Source organism: Thamnophis sirtalis, unplaced genomic scaffold (genome assembly GCF_051295495.1).
Source record: "Thamnophis sirtalis isolate CommonGarterSnake01/CBP01778 unplaced genomic scaffold, rThaSir2_p1.2 scaffold_12, whole genome shotgun sequence".
Taxonomy (NCBI): domain Eukaryota; kingdom Metazoa; phylum Chordata; class Lepidosauria; order Squamata; family Natricidae; genus Thamnophis; species Thamnophis sirtalis.
The window spans coordinates 24113282-24132291 of NW_028261392.1; the positions used below are offsets into that span (position 1 = coordinate 24113282).

A 19010-nucleotide genomic window follows, 5' to 3' on the forward strand; every position below is an offset into this window, starting at 1 on the left:
AGGCTGGCCCTGCCCCTTCCTGTCGTGCACCTTCCAGGAGTCCCCACACACCCTGTTTTTGCTCCTATGGGCGTGCAGGAGGCTGAGTGCTGCCTGTTACATCCCCTGGCCATGCCCACCATGGCCACACCAACCCAGCTGATCATTAGGGCAGTGAACCGGTTGTTAAATTATTTGAATCCCACCACTGGTCCAGACCCATTGAAAGTGTGAAAGCCCCTGATGAAATTCTTGTTTACAACAAAGATGCATGATCTTATCCTGGAGGATAATGGTCTTATCTCCAAGTAGGTGCTCGAGCCAAATCAAAAGCGTTGCAACTGAATGTAAGTAACAGAATTTGCAACAATCTGTAAAGGGAAAAGATTCTGTCTCTCTTGCCGGTTTCAGAAAAGGCAGCATTTGGCAGATGCAAGAATCTCTATTCAATGGAAGTAGAGTATTTTTTGCCTGTTTTAGAATGCATTTCTAATTCTTGCATTGTGCCAAAATGGAAGACGATCACAACGTGGATTGGAGAATGATAGATGAATAGGAAAATCTGAAATCTACTCTCTTGTCCCTTCCTATCGAGATTTAGGATTGTCTGTCTCCCTTCAAGATACATTAAGGTGGATAATAGATGGGGAGATTTCGGTTTAGCCACAGGATGCAAGGCCTTGTCATATTCCTTCTCCTCTGTGCTACTTAAAATGAATGTGTTTAGTGAAAACACTTGGAAACAAAGGGCTCTTCCACATACAAGGATCAGATCCATTATAATGTCATGTATCTCCCAGGGGTTTTTGCACTTGACCTAATTAACTTCAGGGGTTAATTGCCTCAGCTAGTCCACATAGAATGCAATGAAGATAGATTTGTGCTATTTTCTCCCCCAGGTGTGCAGTACACAATTCCTCCTGAGGGGAAATTTCTACCATGTCACAGTTCGTAGTTCCAGGGATATCCGTTCTATTCTTAAGTGAAAACACCAGCACTTCTTGCTAGCATTCCTCTCTTGCAGGCAATCAATAGAGAGCTTTCGTGTTGTTGTTTACTGTTTTTTCTAGCAGAGAAAGCAATGCAGCGAGGGAGGAACACGCAAGGGAACAGAATCTCATTAGTTGCCATTTTAAGACCCTCCTCCCCACCCCACAATTTCTCTCTTGAGGAATTAGCCAGTTCAGAAGCAAGAACAGAAAATGTATGGAACGTGATAGGGCCCTGCTGGTTATGAGAGACAAAATATTTGGCAGATCTTCAGTTCTCTTTTCATTTGCATCCCTATAAAACTGCAGAGATGCAGGACTCATTTCGCCTAGCCCTATCAAAGGATTGGATTTGGCCAAGAACTTTTTTAAAAATAAAATGCCAATACAGTTAAGTGGATGATTTATCCATCAAAGTGAGCCGTGCTTACTCTCTTCTGGAAGTGCTATGCTACTCCCAAAGCAGAGGTGGACAACCTCTTCTAGCTGGAACTCACAATTTGTATGAATAATTGTAGCAATAGCAATAGCAGTTAGACTTATATACCGCTTCATAGGGCTTTCAGCCCTCTCTAAGCGGTTTACAGAGTCAGCATATTGCCCCCAACAACAATCCGGTCCTCATTTTACCCACCTCGGAAGGATGGAAGGCTGAATCAACCCTGAGCCGGTGAGATTTGAACAGCTGAACTGCAGAACTGCAGTCAGCTGAAATAGCCTACAGTGCTGCATTTAACCACTGCGCCACCTCGGCTCTCTTAGTCATGTAGTCATGACTAAGTCCCTTTTGGAGAGGAGGGTTCTGTCACTTATGAAAATACTTGTTTTATATCAGAAGTCTTTGAGAAATCACCTGGCTGTAAAACATATCCTTGCAAATGTGCTTCCGGCTGTGGAATCCTAGGTGACTTCAGAATTAGAGAAAAACAAGTGGGTGGATCAGGATTTCTGATTTTTTTTTACAATTCTTTAATAGCACTTCCACTTTGACTCCTGTGATCAGGAAGCAGGAGGTAGAGGGCTTAGGGATGGAGCTGGTAGCAGTCTTTGAGTTGAGGACATTTGTTTCTCTCCTCTGGATGCAAATGCTTTTCTTGGATTGTTTTTCCTACAAAGCTTGCTAGCCAGATGCAGATCATATTCAAGCTTGTCTTATCTTTTTCTCCCTCCTCCCACTAAACCAAATTTGGTCCCACTCTTTTCTGTTTCCAGGGAGCTGCCTGCTGACAAACAAATAGGCAGTCTTGAGCCTTCTGTCCGGCTGTCCATCAACAGGATAACTTTCTGGAGACCAAATAGAATGGGTTTACATCTGAGGGAAATTGTTCAAAGGGAGGCCAGATCCAGAGAGGAGCTGGGGACAACACACATGCAGAAAATCATCCCCAATGCTGCCCTTTTGGAGAGGCACTTGGGCAAGGTGTCAGCTAATCTATTTGAAGCCCTGTTCTTCCTCCCTCCTGGTTGGGTAAGCTAGGAAGGAGCATGTGTTTCTCGGGGTACACATACCTACAACCGTAAAAGGTAACGGTAAAGGTTCCCCTCGTACATATATGCTAGTCATTCCCAACTCTAGGGGGCGGTGCTCATCTCTGTTTCAAAGCCGAAGAGCAAACATTGTCCAAAGACGTCTCTGTGGTCATGTGGCTGGCATGACTTGACGCCGAAGGCGCACGGAACGCTGTTACCTTTCCACCAAAGATGGTCCCTATATTTCTACTTGCATTTTTCAAACTGCTAGGTTGGCAGAAGCTGGGACAAGTAACGGGAGCTCACTCCGTTACGCGGCACGAGGAATTTGAATCGCCGAAGTGCCGACCTTTCTGATCGACAAGCTCAGAGTCTTAGCCACTGAGCCACCGTGTCCCTTGCCTACAGCTGTACCCAGTCACGATACAAGGGAAAAACCAGAAAGAAACCCATACAATCATATCTTATCTTAGTTCATTATACAGAAGAATATGCAGACACTTCCTATAGCCATTGCTGGTAAAAGGGCTGAAACGTTTCGAGAAGCCACATTCTGCATGTTTCGTCTAAGTTGTATTCCTCTTAAATGAGTTCTTCAGCTATGGTTCTATTTTGATTAAGATCTTCTGGCTTTGATGATTTACAACTTAGAAATTCCCTGTGAATGATTGTTTATGGGGCTGTCCTTGAGAATGTATTTAATAATAATAATGTTTTTTTTAAAATAATCTAGAATGATTTATTTCCAGTCTCCTCCCCCCCCCATGAGCTCATGGCAATATATGATATTTTTCAGAGTATAAGAAGGACTTTTTCCCTCAAAAAAGAGGCTAAAAATCTGGGTGCATCTTATACACTGAATACAGCATTTTTGCCTCCTGAAACCCTGCCTCTTGACCAAAATGGCCGTGCAGAGCCTTTAGGAGCCTTGCAAAGTGCTCCTGGGGGCTGGGGAGGGCAAAAATGAGTAAAAAATGGGCCATTTTTCTCAATTTTGCCCCACCACCGGTCCCCGGGAGCACTTTATAAGCCTTCCAAAGGCTATGCATACCCTTTTTTTTGACAAAAAGGCCCTTTTTTGTGAATAACAGGCCCTTTTTTGCTTATTTTTGCCCCACCCCATCCCCCAGGAGCACTCTACAAGGCTCCAAAAGGCTATTCATCCCCTTTTTTTGAAAAAAAACAACACCAAGCCTGTTTTTGCAAAAAGGTCTGCAGAGTGCAAAAACTTTTTTTAAAATTTGCCTCTTCAAAACCTGGGTGCGTCTTATACTCCGGTGTGTCTTATACTCTGGAAAATACGGTGCATAAAATCTCCCTCTCCAATTTTTCTACCATTGTAACAACAGTAGGTGGAATGAAGAGAGAGGGGTAAACAAAGTCACCCAAATTGGACTTTCCTGAGTCACTTTCAAACTTCTGAGTAACTACAATGCACTTATTATTTCCTGAGAGCAGAATTCCATCATTTCTCTGGGTATAAATGGTCTTTTTGCTTAGGTAAAAGTCATTATACAAGGTGAAGCTCAACTCCAGTTCCAGCTGTGAAATACAGTATATGCTCTCCAAAAAACTCTACTTTGGTTCTGTTTCAGTGCCGGGCAGAGATCCTTTTCTTCTTTCCCATCTTTTATCCTCTTTATGTTTCCGTTGTGCTTTCGTTTATTTTTAGATTTTTCTTGTGATGCTTCTTTTAGCATTTCCTTTTAATTGGCTCTTGTTTTAACTGGATCTAGCGGGTTGTTTTCCATTCGAGTTACACGGACTTTATTGATGTTTCATTCTATATCATCTTAAAAGTGATTAGCTAACTAGGCAATTATTAAGTCTCAAAAAGTATCTGAAAAAAATAAATGACAAGTCAGCTCAGGTAAAATATTCTAAGTGCTGAAAGGACAGTTTACACTATCAAGCATATTATTTAATTACCCTATATTATTTCCTACCGTGACGAACTTTCTTTCCTGCTATCTTCTCCTGGGACATTTTACTTCTTTGAGGAATTTGAATAACACAGCACATTTTTCTGCATTCAGCTCATGAAGAAGGAGCAGGAGAAAGCTACATGATGAAATAAGTTCCATTCCAATCAAGGGCAGCAGTTTAAGTGTGATGAACTTCGGAATATGATCAGAACAGAACAAGGCATGTAACTTTTCAGTTGTTTCCCTTTCTCAGATCTTGCTGAAAATTTTGCACTATTTTTTTCTTCATCCAATGATGAACAGTAGCATTTGTAGGACTTTGCAAGTATGCAAGATCATGGATGCTGATGCCCTCATCCATCACATTTTCTCTTTATATTTACCTCAGCCTAGAGTTGGAAAAGTGATCTATAAATCAGTATCTGCTGGTGCGACAAGCAGAAGACAATTATCCAGTTCACCACCACCTCCATTTACTTTTTCAATAGGCATTAAGTCTTCCTACCAGTTCTCCAAGATCACTCCTAGCTTTAATTCATTCTGCTTTAAGCTATCATCCTTCCCATGAAATCAACAGGAGCTGAACTCCACTACTTGTTAACCTTTTCAGAAGAAATTATGTTGAGGTTGGCATAACTTGAGGCTAAATGGCTAGAAGCAGCCTGAAAAAAATAAGACATTTTCTGCCTATGCATCTTAGTGGATTTTCCAATATCTTCTAGGTTGAGAAAGACATTTCTTTATAGTCCCACCACTATAAGTTTATATTTTTAATGCCCAAGTATGAAGCATATAAATGAGTAGTAAATATTTTAAGAAATCTGATTAATGGTATAATAAATGGATGGTTTTTTTTTTGCTGGAATTGCATAAGCAATTTGTACAATAGCAAATTGTATATGGATACATAAACCTATCGTAAATTTCCCTGAGTATTTTCATTTGCAAAAATTCAGGAGCAGATCTACAATGAAGGTCTGTTTTAATGGTTTTTTTTTAAACTTGTAAATTCAGTGCATTTTACGATTAAAATTAATGGTCCCTGTTTGAATATCTAACTAGTATCCATTGATTCCAATTATTAGATATGTAATCATAAACTACTATAGTGCTGATCTCAATCTCATACAGAATTTGATTTCTGTATTTGGGATTTCTACTATAGTACCCACTTTTTTTCCTAAACCATTGCAATATTGAGATTTTATCTTTTTGATTAATATATTTATTTGAAACTGAAGTGGAGGTTTGCATCAGGAAACTGGGAATCATACAAATTTGTAATTCTGGCTCCTTTTTAGGCTATTCTTGACTAGTATACATCTACTTAGCTTTTGGTAGCTTCTGAAGAAATAAATAATTTTACATAATAAAATATCCCAACATATTTCTACATGTTTATCCCCCCAAAAGCAAGAGGGGAAATCCACCTATTGTTCACAATGTTTGTATGTTGACTTACAACTCCCAACAACCATAATCAGCATGGTCACTGCCTGCTCATCACTTTAGCTTCTTTATTGATTTCATTGACTTACAATTACAAAAGGATTAATGAACGCCTGGTTCTCCAAACCTGGTGAATTATCTTCCACCCATCTCAATGACAGGAAAAGTAAGGAAGAATGTTTGCAACTGTAGCGCAACAACAATCGGCTCACAAATTTTCCATTGATTAACTATAAAAAGGACTTTGTTTTTTCCTTGAAGATGTTTCACTTCTCATCCAAGAAGCTCCTTCAGTTCTAACTGAATGGTGGAGGGTGAAAGGAGTTACATTCCTTGCAATCATTAGCTGGTATGGAACCTTCTTGGAATTGCTGAAAGGACTGTATTGTAAACAGGAGATAGATGGTGTTGTATCCCACACTTTGTTCACATGCGCCGCGTCTGTGCATATCACCTTCTGTGCATGCACAGTGCTCATGCATTATGTTGGGGCGGGTGGGCTGAGCCTCCCGCAGCTGCCACTACCATTGCCCAAACCAGAGAGAACTGTCTGAATACCACATCTGCACCTATTGTATCTCCTGTTTCCAACAGGAGTCCTTCCAGCAGTTCCAAGAAGACTCCATACCCATTTGCACTATTTCAGTGACCCTGAGGGTCCAGATAAACCTCCCAATGGCCTCAATGACCCTCAGAAAGACTGCTAACGACCAGATGACTGCAAGAAATAAAAAATCCTTCCATCCTCCATCATTCAGTCAGAACTGAAGAAGCCTCTTGGATGAGAAGCAAAACAACTTCAAGGAAAAACAAAGTCCAGTTGTCTTTTGGAAAAAAAAAACACATTTGGGACAACCATAATGTGGATGACTGAGAATGCCCATAGACCTATAAATAGGCACTTAATTAATGCTGCAGAGTTTTCTCTACAAAGAAATCATACCACATTTTGTGTAGCTCTGAGGTTCAGCTGCAGGTAATAACTCACTGGTATCCAATTTAGAGTCTATTTAAGTTTGATTCAGAGAATCATTGAGCACAGCCTTGCAAACCTATCTTTTCCGCCAATATTTACCTCTGAAAATAAGGCATTCACTATAAACACCAGAGTGCCCCTAAATATATGCAAAGTGTGTTTTTATTGAATATACCCCAATGGCTCATCTAGGTGTAAGACAGCAGAGCAAGTACCATTTCAACAAAGGCTCTGGCACCGTCTTCAGAAGGATGGCTCCAGATGTCGAGAGGTTGAGAAACATCAAAACAACATGCATAACCATATTTATGTTCTCCAGTGGCACATATAAATGTGCCGATGTTCAAACCGGAATTTACAAATAGCAAAACCTTTAATATGGGGCAGGCTCCACATGCTATTTTTAGGAATAGGGATATTTTGCTGAATTTCAATTTTAGCTTTATAGCTGGTGAAGTGCACAGCACAGGGCCTTGTGTGCTCTCATCTTTGCTATTCCTTCTGTTTCCCCAAGATGTGAACCATTGAGCATATGGTAGCCCATTCGTTTAATTCAGATGATAGAATCCGAGTCAATGTCTCCTGTTTCTTTCAAATAATTTTACATCTTTTAGAAACAAAACCATTTGTTTACACTGTTTATTTTACAGAACATACCGTATTTTTCAGAGGAGAAGATGCACTGGAGTATAAGATTTTGAAGAGCTAAATTTTAAAAAAAGGTTTTGCACTCTGCAGACCTCCCAAACCATCTGCACCTCATTTTTTGTGAAAAATGGGGCATGAAGAGTTTGAGAGGCCTGGAAAGTGCTCCTGGGGGCTGAGGGGGCAAAAATGAGCAGAAAACAGGCCCATTTTCCCCCAAAAAACAGAGGGCATGCATAGCCTTTAGGAGGCTTGTAGAGTGCTCCTCGGGTCTGGGGGGGGGGCAAAAAAACGAGCAAAAAACAGCCCATTTTTTTTGCTTGTTTTTGCCTTCCCCAGCCCCCAGGAGCATTTTGCAGGCCTCCCAAACCCTCTGCACATCCATTTTTGTGAAGGAGGCAGGGTTTCGGGAGGCCAAAAATGCTGTATTCAGTGTATAAGATGCACCCAGATTTTCACCCTCTTTTCTGGGGGGGGGGGAGTTGCGTCTTATATTCCAAAAAATACGGTAGATGTATAGTAAATCAGTTATTTATTTTATTTAAGAAAAATGCACTATGGTAGCCCCCTATCTATCTCCATACTGTACATACCTTCCTGCCTTTTAAAATTATTTTATAATAATAAATAAAATTATTTTATAATTATTACCACCCTTCAGACCTTCCGCACAGCCCTTAGAATCTGGCTATCCCGTCAGGCCTGGGGCTAAAGATTGTAACCCGCCCGAATGGTATGAATGTTGCGTTTTAACCATGTACTGTCTTATATGTAAAAGTTTGTCTTCCCCCCCCCTTTGATTGTGAGCCGCCCTGAGTCCCCCCAGGGAAAAGGGCGGCATACAAATAAACAATCTGAAACATCTATTACTTTCTTTATATTATCACAATAATTCCAAGCCATAGGGGGGAAATTGCATTACTATATAACCACAGCATTACTTCATCTGAAAATCCATATTAAAAATGACCTACCATTGCAGACATTGCCATCGTTGTCTTCACACTGTCTATCATCACACTCGCAAAGTTTGCCATATATTTTGGACTCTCCGGGAGGAAAACATGTACACCGGCCACATTCACATTTCCCTGTGAGAACATCATCTCTCATTAGTCAAATCCAGCAGCCAAGGTCAACTTGTTCTTGTCTATGACTCAACTTAGCAATCTAGCAAAGAAATATACACATCAGCCTGAAAGAGGAAGGCAGTATTGTTTGTAAAGGAGACATTTTTAAAAGATAGTTGTGTAAAGGCTGTTTTGTGTTATGGGAACACAGAATTTTCTTAAGCACATCAGGCTATTTATTCCTTGAGTTGAGTCTAGCTGGCAATGGCTTGTTCGTTTAGGATAGTTTAGTTTAGTTTAGTTTGGGATTTATATGCCGCCCTTTTCCCTGAGGGGACTCAGGGCGGCTTACAACCACAGGGGAGGGGGGTGCAAGGTCAAAAACAAAACAATATGTGCACAAAGAAAAAATAATAAAACACAACTTTCATTCAGCGATCAAACACTCGGGCGGGTAATTGGAAACCTATCCCCAGGCCTGCTGGGAGAGCCTGATCTTGAGGGCTGCGCGGAAGGTCTGGATAGTGGTGAGGGTACGGATCTCCATGGGGAGCTCGTTCCACAGGGTCGGGGCGGCAACAGAAAAGGCTCTCCTCCGTGTGGTCGCCAGTCGACATTGACTGGCAGATGGAATTCGGAGGAGGCCCAGTCTGTGCGATCTAATTGGTCGATTTAGGGAGGTAATCGGCAGAAGGCGGTCTCTCAAGTACCCAGACCCGCTACCATGGAGTGCTTTAAAGATGGTCATCAGTATCCTGAAGCGCACCCGGAGACCAACAGGCAGCCAATGCAGCTCGCGGAGGACAGGTGTAACGTGGGCGAACCGCGGTGCGCCCACTATCACTCGCGCGGCTGCATTTTGGACTAGCTGCAGTCGCCGGATGCACTTCAGGGGCAACCCCATGTAGAGCCCATTGCAGTATTCCAGTCTAGAGATCACAAGGGCTCGAGTGACTGTTGTGAGAGCCCCCCGGTCTAGGTAGGGCCGCAACTGGCGGACCAGGCGAACCTGGGCAAATGCCCCCCTGGTCACAGCTGACAGCTGGTGATCGAAAGTCAGCTGTGGGTCCAGGAGGACTCCTAAGTTGCGGACCCTATCTGAGGGGTATAAAATTTGACCCCCCAGCCTAAGCGTTGGTATATTAGCCAAATTATTGGGGGGGAAACACAACAGCCACTCGGTCTTATCCGGGTTGAGTACCAGTTTGTTAGCACTCATCCAGTTCCTAACGGCCTCCAAACCCTGGTTCATCACGTCCACCGCTTCATTGAGTTGGCACGGGGCGGACAGATACAATTGCGTATCGTCCGCATATTGATGGTATTTTATCCCGTGCCTCCGAATGATCTCGCCCAGCGGTTTCATGTATATGTTAAATAGTAGGGGGGATAGGACCGAACCCTGAGGTACCCCACATGTTAGGGGCCTCAGGGACGATCTCTGCCCCCCGACCAACACCGACTGCGACCTGTCCGAGAGGTAGGAGGAGAACCACCGCAGAACAGTGCCTCCCACTCCCACCTCCCGCAGTCGTCGCAGAAGGATACCATGGTCGATGGTATCGAAAGCCGCTGAGAGGTCAAGGAGAACCAGGATGGACGCATAGCCTCCATCTCTGGCCCTCCAGAGATCATCGGTCAATGCGCCCAAAGCGGTTTCTGTGCTGTAACCAGGTCTGAAGCCGGACTGGAAGGGGTCAAGATAGCTAGCTTCCTCCAAGGCCCGTTGAAGCTGAAAGGCCACCACCTTCTCAACAACCTTCCCGATAAAGGGAAGGTTGGAGACAGGACGAAAGTTGTTTAAGATGGCTGGATCTAACGATGGTTTCTTCAGGAGGGGTCTCACCACCGCCGTTTTAAGTACGGCGGGGAAGTGCCCCTCCCGAAGGGAGGCGGTGACAACCGCCTGGATCCAGCCATGTGTCACCTCCCTGCTGTTAGCCACCAGCCAGGAGGGACACGGGTCCAAAATACAAGTGGAGGCACTTACAGCTCGAATGGCCTTGTCCACATCCCCAGAGGCAACTTCCTGGAACTCAACCCAGAGCTGATGTAACAAGTAATCCTCCTGTGACTCAGCTGGACCTACTGCGGTGGAGTCCAAGTCCGATCGAAACCGGGCTACTTTGTCCGCCAAGAATTGAGCATAATCCTCAGCCCTACCCTGCAAGGGGTCTCCCGCATCCCTCCTATTAAGGAGGGAGCGGGTTATCCTAAACAGGGCGGCTGGGCGTGACTCGGCGGACGCAACCAAGGCAGAAATATAAGATCTTTTTGCGGTTCTTAATGCTCGGACATAGTCCTTGGTGCAGGTAGTTAAAAGTGCTCGGTTCGCCTCGGACCTATCGGACCTCCACTGGTGCTCTAGGCATCTCCTCCGGCGTTTCTTCTCCCGGAGTTCCTCGGTGAACCAGGGAACTCTCCGGGATCCACTGACCCGGAGGGGCCGTAGCGGCGCAATCCGGTCGAGAGACTCCGACGCCGCCGAGTACCAGGCGGCAGCCAGAGTCTCCGCCGAACTGTGGGCGAGAGTATCAGGAATAACCCCAAGCTCCGTCTGGAACCTCAAAGGGTCCATAAGTCGCCTGGGGCGGAACCACCTGGTCGGTTCCTCCTCCCTACGGTGGGGGTATGGCCTCCGGAAGTCAAGCCTCAGTAGGCAATGGTCCGACCACGACAGGGGTATGATCTCATTACCCTTCAGACCAAGATCACACATCCACTGCTCCGAGAGGAATACGAGGTCGAGCATGTGACCCGCTGCGTGGGTTGGGCCCCGAATTACTTGGGTCAAGCCCATGGCTGTCATGGAAGCCATGAACTCCTGCGCCCCGTCAGAGCGTTCACCGAGCGATGGCAAGTTGAAATCCCCCAGAACTATAAGCCTGGGGAACTCAACCGCCAGCTCGGCTACTGACTCGAGGAGCGAGGGGAGGGATGCTGCAACGCAGTTGGGAGGCAGGTACGTTAGCAGCAAACCCACTTGACCCTTGAGGTCCAACTTTATCAGCAGAGACTCACACCCGACAAGCTCCGGAGCAGGGACCCTACGAGGTAACAGAGACTCCCGGATTACAATAGCCACACCGCCACCCCTTCCCTGGGCTCTCGGCTGATGAAGCACCTGAAATCCCTCTGGGCACATCTCTACAAGGGGGACTCCTCCTTCTGTGCCCAGCCAGGTTTCAGTAATACATGCCAGGTCTGCCCTCTCGTCAGTAATTAAGTCCCGGACGAGGGGAGCTTTATGAACAACAGACCTGGCATTTAGCGACAACAGCCTGAGACCAGGGTCCTGACTACTCGCGCCATCTGGTCTTGGAGTGGGACTCCTAGGGCCGGAAGGAGGGATCTCTGTAATGTAGCGAACCCTCCTTCCCCGGTAATGGCCAGCCCTAAGGTCCCCGCCATATCTGCCTCTCCCTGTCACGACCGCTATGCTCCGACCCATCTCATCCCCTCCTGCTTTCTTACCTGGAGATGCTAAAGAGTAGACTTGGAATTTTGTGCATATATTATTCTCGCTGCTGTTATGATATGTATAATTAAATATTGTGGTTTTTAAAATCATATTTCCTTGGAGGTTTCCCCAACAGAAATAATTCCGGTTTCATATCTATTTGCTGTTTAGTAATTATGCACAAAATTGGAAGTATAATAATATACCATCCAAGGGGAATGTTATAATGAAAGTGTTAGAGTGTGTAGAGATGGACAAACTTACAAAAGACATAAAAGAAAAAGAGGAGACAGAATATTATATGGTATGGAACGAGTAGTACAAATGGCTGGAGGACAGGTGTTAACCTTAAGGAAAGATTAGATGAAGAAGACACAGGAGTTAGAAATAAGCAATGTATAGGTAGAGATGAACAAACATGTATAATTTAATTTAATTTAATTAACCACATTTATATGCTGCCCAATCCCGAAGGACTCCGGGGGGGCTTACAAAAATAAAGAGAGAAAAAAATGGAAACAGAACATAATGAAGGATTGTAAATTAAGGAATGTATATAATAATACCATATGTATATAGACAAAGAGAAACTGAAATAAGGGGTGGGGTGGGAATGTGTATTTACAATGGATGTATACCGAGGTGGAAATGTTGTATAGAAGACAATTGCAAAAAAATGATTTGTCTTTTAATAAAAAAATATTTTTTTAAAAAAAAGAGTAGACTTGGACCTGCAAAACAGATTCTCCACCAATGAGTAATTATCCTTCAATATCCCAGGGGCTTGGATAACCATTTCCCATGGTATCTTTTTTAAGTTTTTGAGGGACACAGATTGAGGAGACCGGCTAACAGTAACAAGAACCTTTATTTAACAGTAACAGGCAAAAGAGGACAAACCCACGGCTGACAACTATTTATACCAAGAGCTGTCAGACGGGGAACCAATGAGAACGCCCGGTTTCTCCCGCCAGCTGGCAAGCATGTCCTGGCCAATCAGAGGCACCTTGCACAGCGCCAGCTGCTGGTCAGGACACAACACCCCTGGACCGGGCACGCGTAGTCATGGAGGTACTCGGGACGTCTGTGCACATGCTGCGAGCGTCTCAGTAAAGGTGTGGCCACTGCCAAAGAAGGAGGAGCGTTGGAGTCTCTGCTCCACTGGATTGGCCGCGCGAACAATGCTGGAGGGCCCACCCTGGCCATGGCGCCAGTTTGCAATGGTAAGTGTTCCGCCGAGAACGTGGCAGGTTGCGCAGACTCGGAGCTAGCTGTTGTGTTGGTCGGGCTGGCAGGCGGCGTTGGTAGGGCCGGTTGTTTCTGGAACGGCTGGACGGTCCATGGGCCCCTCCGCAACTCACCGGCAGAGCTGGTCTACATGCTGGTCAGGAGACAACAATCTTTCCAATCTACAGTATTGCTGGAATATTAAGAACTTATCTCCCTACCTAATATTGGCCAAAAGGCAATTTCTACCAGTCCTACTTTCTCAACTGTGATTAGAATCTCCCAGAAAGTGAGGGGAGTGGGAAAGGAGTCTATTCTGAGTGCTTAAGCCAACCAGATAATACTAAGCAAGAGTTAAATCTCTGAGGGTGTGTGAGATAGTGATTCAATAGTTTTGGATAAGATGGCGGAAGAGAAGGAACTGAGTTCAGGCTGTCCTCTTGATTGTTGGTTGTGGCGTGTGTGAAGATGTTTTCTACCTGTTTGGGTGGGAAAGTTGGAGGAGTGGACTGTGCTGTAGTAGAGCACAGTATACCAGAGGATGGATGCAGTTGTTGCTTTGCCATGTTTGCTACTTTTCTGCCTTGTTGCTTTATGGCAGATATGTCAAACACGTGGCCCACGGGCCAGATCTGGTTCACGATAGGAGTTGTCCCTTGGGGCCATCCCAGAGATGGCAAGGGACTGCCCTGGGCTGCCCTGACCCCGGCCCACCTGGCCATGCCCAACCAGTAGGCTCTGATGACCAGGCCACGCCCAACCCAGCCCCCAAGGGCAAACGAAATCTGGATATGTCCCACAATGGGATTTAATTTGACACCCTGCTTTATGCCGGCTAAATTCCGGTGTATTTTGCAAGCTATGCCTGCTAGGTTGTCCTGGCTTCTGCCGGTACCTTTTTTGAATCATTGGCTATTGGATCTGGCAGGCCGTTTGGCTGCTTACTGGAGAAGAGATGGCATCTGCAACATTGATCTCAGTCTGTGGTGGTTCGGGAGAAAGGATCCCACCCTCAGCCCAGAAAGCTTCAGGATTTGGTCCTCTCTCCTATCCTATTTAACATCTACATGAGTCTGCTAGGTGAGTTCATCCATTGCCCCTATAAACTGATGATACCCAATTACATATCAAAGCCACTGGAAAAGTAAGCAGTGCTGTGGACATTGTATCCTCGTTCCAGAAGGCTGTGAGGGTTGGGATGAAGTACAACAGGCTTCAGCTGAACCCTGGCAAGACTGAGTTTGGGGCCTATCAGTTTTAGGATTATGTCATCTCTGGAGCTGGGTGGGCTGCATACAGAGCTTTATGCCAGGCACCAGTTGTGCCCATTCCTAGACGGTGAAGCTATGCTCCCAGTCACTTATGACCTAGTTACCTCTAGGTTAGATTATTGTAATGTGCTGCCCTTGGAGAGTATCTTCAACTGATACAGAAAGCAGCAGTAGAGTTAAAAGTGTGTTCCCAGAAAAGCATATGTCACACCTCTGCTCTGCTAGTTGCGTTGGCTGCTAGTTTGCTTCTGGGTCCAATTCAAAGGGTTGGTGTTAACTTTTAAAGCTCTTCAGGACATGGGACCAGGTTATCTGAAGGACAGCTTCTTTCTCATTATGTTCACTCATATCATGAAATATGGCAGAGAATACATGCTACAAGTAGCATCGACTAGTAACCTATGTTTGGTGTGTCTAGGACAGTGATGGCGAACCTTTTTTGGCTCGCATGTCAAAAGCAGGGGGAGCGCAGGAGGGTCATGTGTGGGCATGCCACACCCATAATGCTATGTGCATGACCACAGTGCCCATGCATGCACGATCAGCGCCCCCATTTTTGGTGTGCTTTTTTCACCCTCCCCAGGCTCCAGGGGCTTTATAGGAGCCTGGAGAAGGCGAAAACAGCCTCCCCTCCTACGAGACCCTCCGGAGGCTTCAGGAGCTTCCCTGAAGCTTCCGGAGCGCAAAAAAACCAGCCCTACGGGCAAACCAAAAAATTCAGGAATGGACTTCCAGTTTGTCCACAGGGCCAGTTTTTGTCCTCTAAAGCAGTGGTTCTCAACCTTCCCAATGCCGCAACCCTTTAATACAGTTCTTCATGTTGTGGTGACCCCCAACCATAAAATTGGTGTCTCGGTTCCTAAGACCATCGAAAATATGTGTTTTCCAATGGTCTTAGGCGACCCCTGTGAAAGGGTCATTTGACCCCCCAGATTGAGAACCACTGCTCTAGAGCCTTTAGTGGCCTTCAGGAGGCTTCCCTGAAGACTCCGGAGGGCAAAAAATGACATTTTGAGCAAACAGGAAGTGACTTCCAGTTTGCTCGTAGGGCAGGTTTTATCCCTCTGGAGCCTAAAACCGGTCCTACGAGCAAACTGGAACTCTGTTCCCAAACTTCTGGTTTGCCTGTAGAGCTGTTTTTTGTGCTCCGGGGCTACAGGGAAGTTCCTGAAGCCTCCAGAGGGCAAAAAATGGCCTCAAAAGGAGGCCGAAGTGAGCTGGCCAGCTGCCAGGGCAACACCTCACTTGCTCTGACAAATTACTCCCCATGCCCCCTGTGGCACTTGTGCCATAGGTTCGCCATCATGGGCCTAGGATATCACCCTTCTCTACCATGGTACTTACTTTATGAAACATTGTCTCATCCCGCAACTGAAGTCAGGTTAGTTCCAATCCCTTTTAATGTTCTGGAAGTCACTCAAGACCCAGTTACGCTTCGTATAGAACCAATAACATCTTAAGATGGTTCCACTATGTATTTATTCTATCTGTGTTTATGGTTTGTACATTTTAATATATTTTAATCTCAGTAATGATTGTTTTATATTTTTATATTGATTGTACAGGTAGTCCCCCAACTTACAACAGTTCACTTAGAGACCGTTCAAAGTTACAGCGGCACTGAAAAAAGTGACTTAGGACCGTTGCAGCATCCCCATGGACACGGGATCAAAATTCAGATGCTTGACTACTGATTCACATTTATGACGGAGGCAGTGTCTGTGGGTCATATGATCCTCTTTTGCACCCTTCTGACAAGCAAAGTCAATGGGAAAACCAGATTCACTTAATAAACCAAGTTCTTAATTTAACAACTATAGCAATTCACTTAGGAACTGTGGCAAGAAAAGTCATAAAATGGGGCAAAACTCACTTAACAAATATCTTGCTTAATGACAAATGTTGGGGTTCAATTGTAGTCATAAGTTGAGGACTACCTGTATTCTGTGACAATACCTCTAATACCATAAAACATCAGTATCTGCCTATTCCAGGTTCTTGGAAAGGACCCAATAGATAGACAAAAAATTCCAAATCCAATCTAAGAAGCTGGTTGATCATACAACGAACCAATATAATAAAGTTCCCTACCTTCTAAGGAACTGACAGTCCTATAGGGTAGACCAGATTAAGAAACAGACTGACTGGGCCTAAAGCTACTTTTAATTGAACAGCTATTGCGACAGAATTTTGCAAGGCTGAATCTGCTTTCCCCCTTTCCTCTTTTATCTTCTCTCTTGCTCTGGGATCAAGCCTCTTTTATCTGATTGTTGCCTTAGTAACGGATCTTCCCTCTGTCCTTCAAAGCCATCCTCTACACTCTTCACATAAACAAGTCAATAAAACTAAGGGCAGTGGAACTAGGAGAAGTTTGTCAATCAAACAGGAAGATTATGTGGACTATATTAGATAGAAGGCATAAGATTCCACAAAATTTATGTCTTCATATTTATAGTTATCGCTACTGATTTGGATATATACATCTCTCTAGATATAGGTTGAGAGGTGCCATGGCCCCGTCAGAGCCCGATTCGGAGGAGGAGGAAGAGTTGGAACTGGGACTGTCCAACAGGGAAGGCACGCCAGGAGCTGAGGACGATGTGTCCTGGGACCCTCAAGATTGGGGGAGGTGGTTGACCAGATGGAGAGCTGCCTGCCCGCACAGACATAGGAGAGGATTGGCTGCTGACTGGCAATGGTGCTGATAGGCAGCCAATCTCCTCTGATGAGGAACAGTTGTCTACTCAACTTGATCCAAGAGCCAGAAGAGCGGAACATAGGCACACCCAGAGAAGGGCTGCAAGACTGCTCAGGGAAAGGTCGCCCCAGCCCTCCTCGCAAGGAACCCCTGGAGGAGAGTAAGAGGAGAAGCCGTGGAAAGTTAGCCATTGCCGGGAACAGTTGCTTGCTTTGGCTTACAGTCCCCTGGCTTCGACTCGTGCCTGTTTGCCATTTGCCTTGCCTGGCTTGGAAGGTTGCTCTTCGCGTTTTGGTTTGGACCTAGACCAATGATGGCAAATCTTTTTTGGCACAGAGTGTCCAAATTGGAATGTGCATGCATAGCAGGGGTGGGTTCCTGCCAGTTCTAACCTCTTCTGTAGAAGAGGTTCCACAAATCTACAGTGCCGTTTAGAACCAGTTTCAGGTCCCTCCTCCCCGCCAGTCCGCACATCATCAAAATGAAGAGCGAGAGGAGGAATTCTGGGAGTTGAAGTCCACAAGTCTTAAAGCTATCAAGTTTGAACACCCCTGGGGGGGTTCTAAAGGGTTAGTGGTGCAAGGGTCTTGTAACTTGATAGCTTTAAGACTTGCGTGCTTCAAATGCCAGAGTTCCTGAGCCAACATTTTGGTTGCTAAGCAAGAGCATTGTTAAGTGAGTTTCACCACATTTTACAAGTTGGCCACGCCCACACAGTCACATGGCTGGAAAGCGACTCCCACCCAGTCACATGGCCGGCAAGCCATTCCCACCCGGTCACATGGCCGGCAAGACACTCCCACAAAGCAGGCCACACCTACAGAAGTTTCTAAAAAAAATGTTCAAATCCACCACTGATGCATACACATGCCAGAGTACAAGAAATCTGAAGACCAGCTGGCTGGCGCGCACATTCCTGCTCTTTTGGCCATTTCTGGTTGTTTTTTGGGGCCATTTTTGGCCCAAAATGGCCTCCAAAATGATCTGAAAACACCCCAAAAACAGCCTGGTTTTTGGCCGTTTTTTGGATCATTTTTCAGCACTCTGGCACCTGTGAAGACCAGCTGGCCAGCATGCCAGAAACCCAAAGAGTAGCTGGAGATGGTACATGTGCCCACAGAGAGGGCTCTTGTGCCACCTCTGACACACATTCCATAGGCATCACAGACCTAGAACTTCTCTTGGGCCTGTGTTTGGCCTCTGCTTCACTGGGGCTTTGGAACTGCTTCTTCTCTGTGGCCTGTTTCTTGTCCTGAGGACTGCCATTGCCTGGTGAATTGGACTTGGAAACCTGGACCTTGCCCTGTGATCTACTTTGTGGGCTTTCTTTGTGGGTTTGGGAGTCTGAGAGTGGCTGCCTGCAGGGTAGCGTGAGGGGGGAGCCTCACTGGTTGTTGGAGGGCCTTGGGCTGAAACATTTATGAAGAGAAACAAAGAACTCTCTAGGGTCTTCTTGCCCTGCCTTGACCACCTGAGTCATAACAGAGAGGTATCTACAGGCTTAGATCTATAATCACTTCTACTTAAAGCAAAGGGGAAATGTATGTAATTAAATATAATTGCTGTATGGGGAATGGACCTTAGTACAGTACTTTGGCACGTTGAAAGAAAAATCAAAGCTGAAGAGTTGGAGCTAACAATCCCTTGGGCTGAGGGCTTTCCTTGGCCCGTTAGTGGTAGTTAGGATAGTGTTCAAAAAGTGGGGGAAGGGCGGTTTAAAAAATGTTGAGAATACATGAGAAGTATTAAATGTGATATCTTTGACTTAAAGATAACAACATTAAATTGTTAATTCAATTACTTCTCTTGTATTCCTTGCTATTATATTAAAGACTAGTCAGTTGGATACCT

At 45.2% G+C, this 19010-nt stretch overlaps 1 protein-coding gene across 2 annotated transcripts in view; it reads right to left on the minus strand.

Annotated features, from left to right (window-relative positions):
- Positions 1 to 19010, minus strand: part of ITGBL1 (integrin subunit beta like 1) — a 186337-nt gene that overhangs the window by 12473 nt on the left and 154854 nt on the right. For both annotated transcript variants that reach the window (XR_015698170.1, XM_087726189.1), the window contains exon 8: positions 8408 to 8524. Coding sequence is in view for 1 of the 2 variants with exons in the window: in XM_087726189.1 (XP_087582315.1) it covers positions 8408 to 8524 (117 nt within the window). In the remaining variant the exon portion in view is untranslated. The remainder of the gene's footprint in view (positions 1 to 8407; positions 8525 to 19010) is intronic.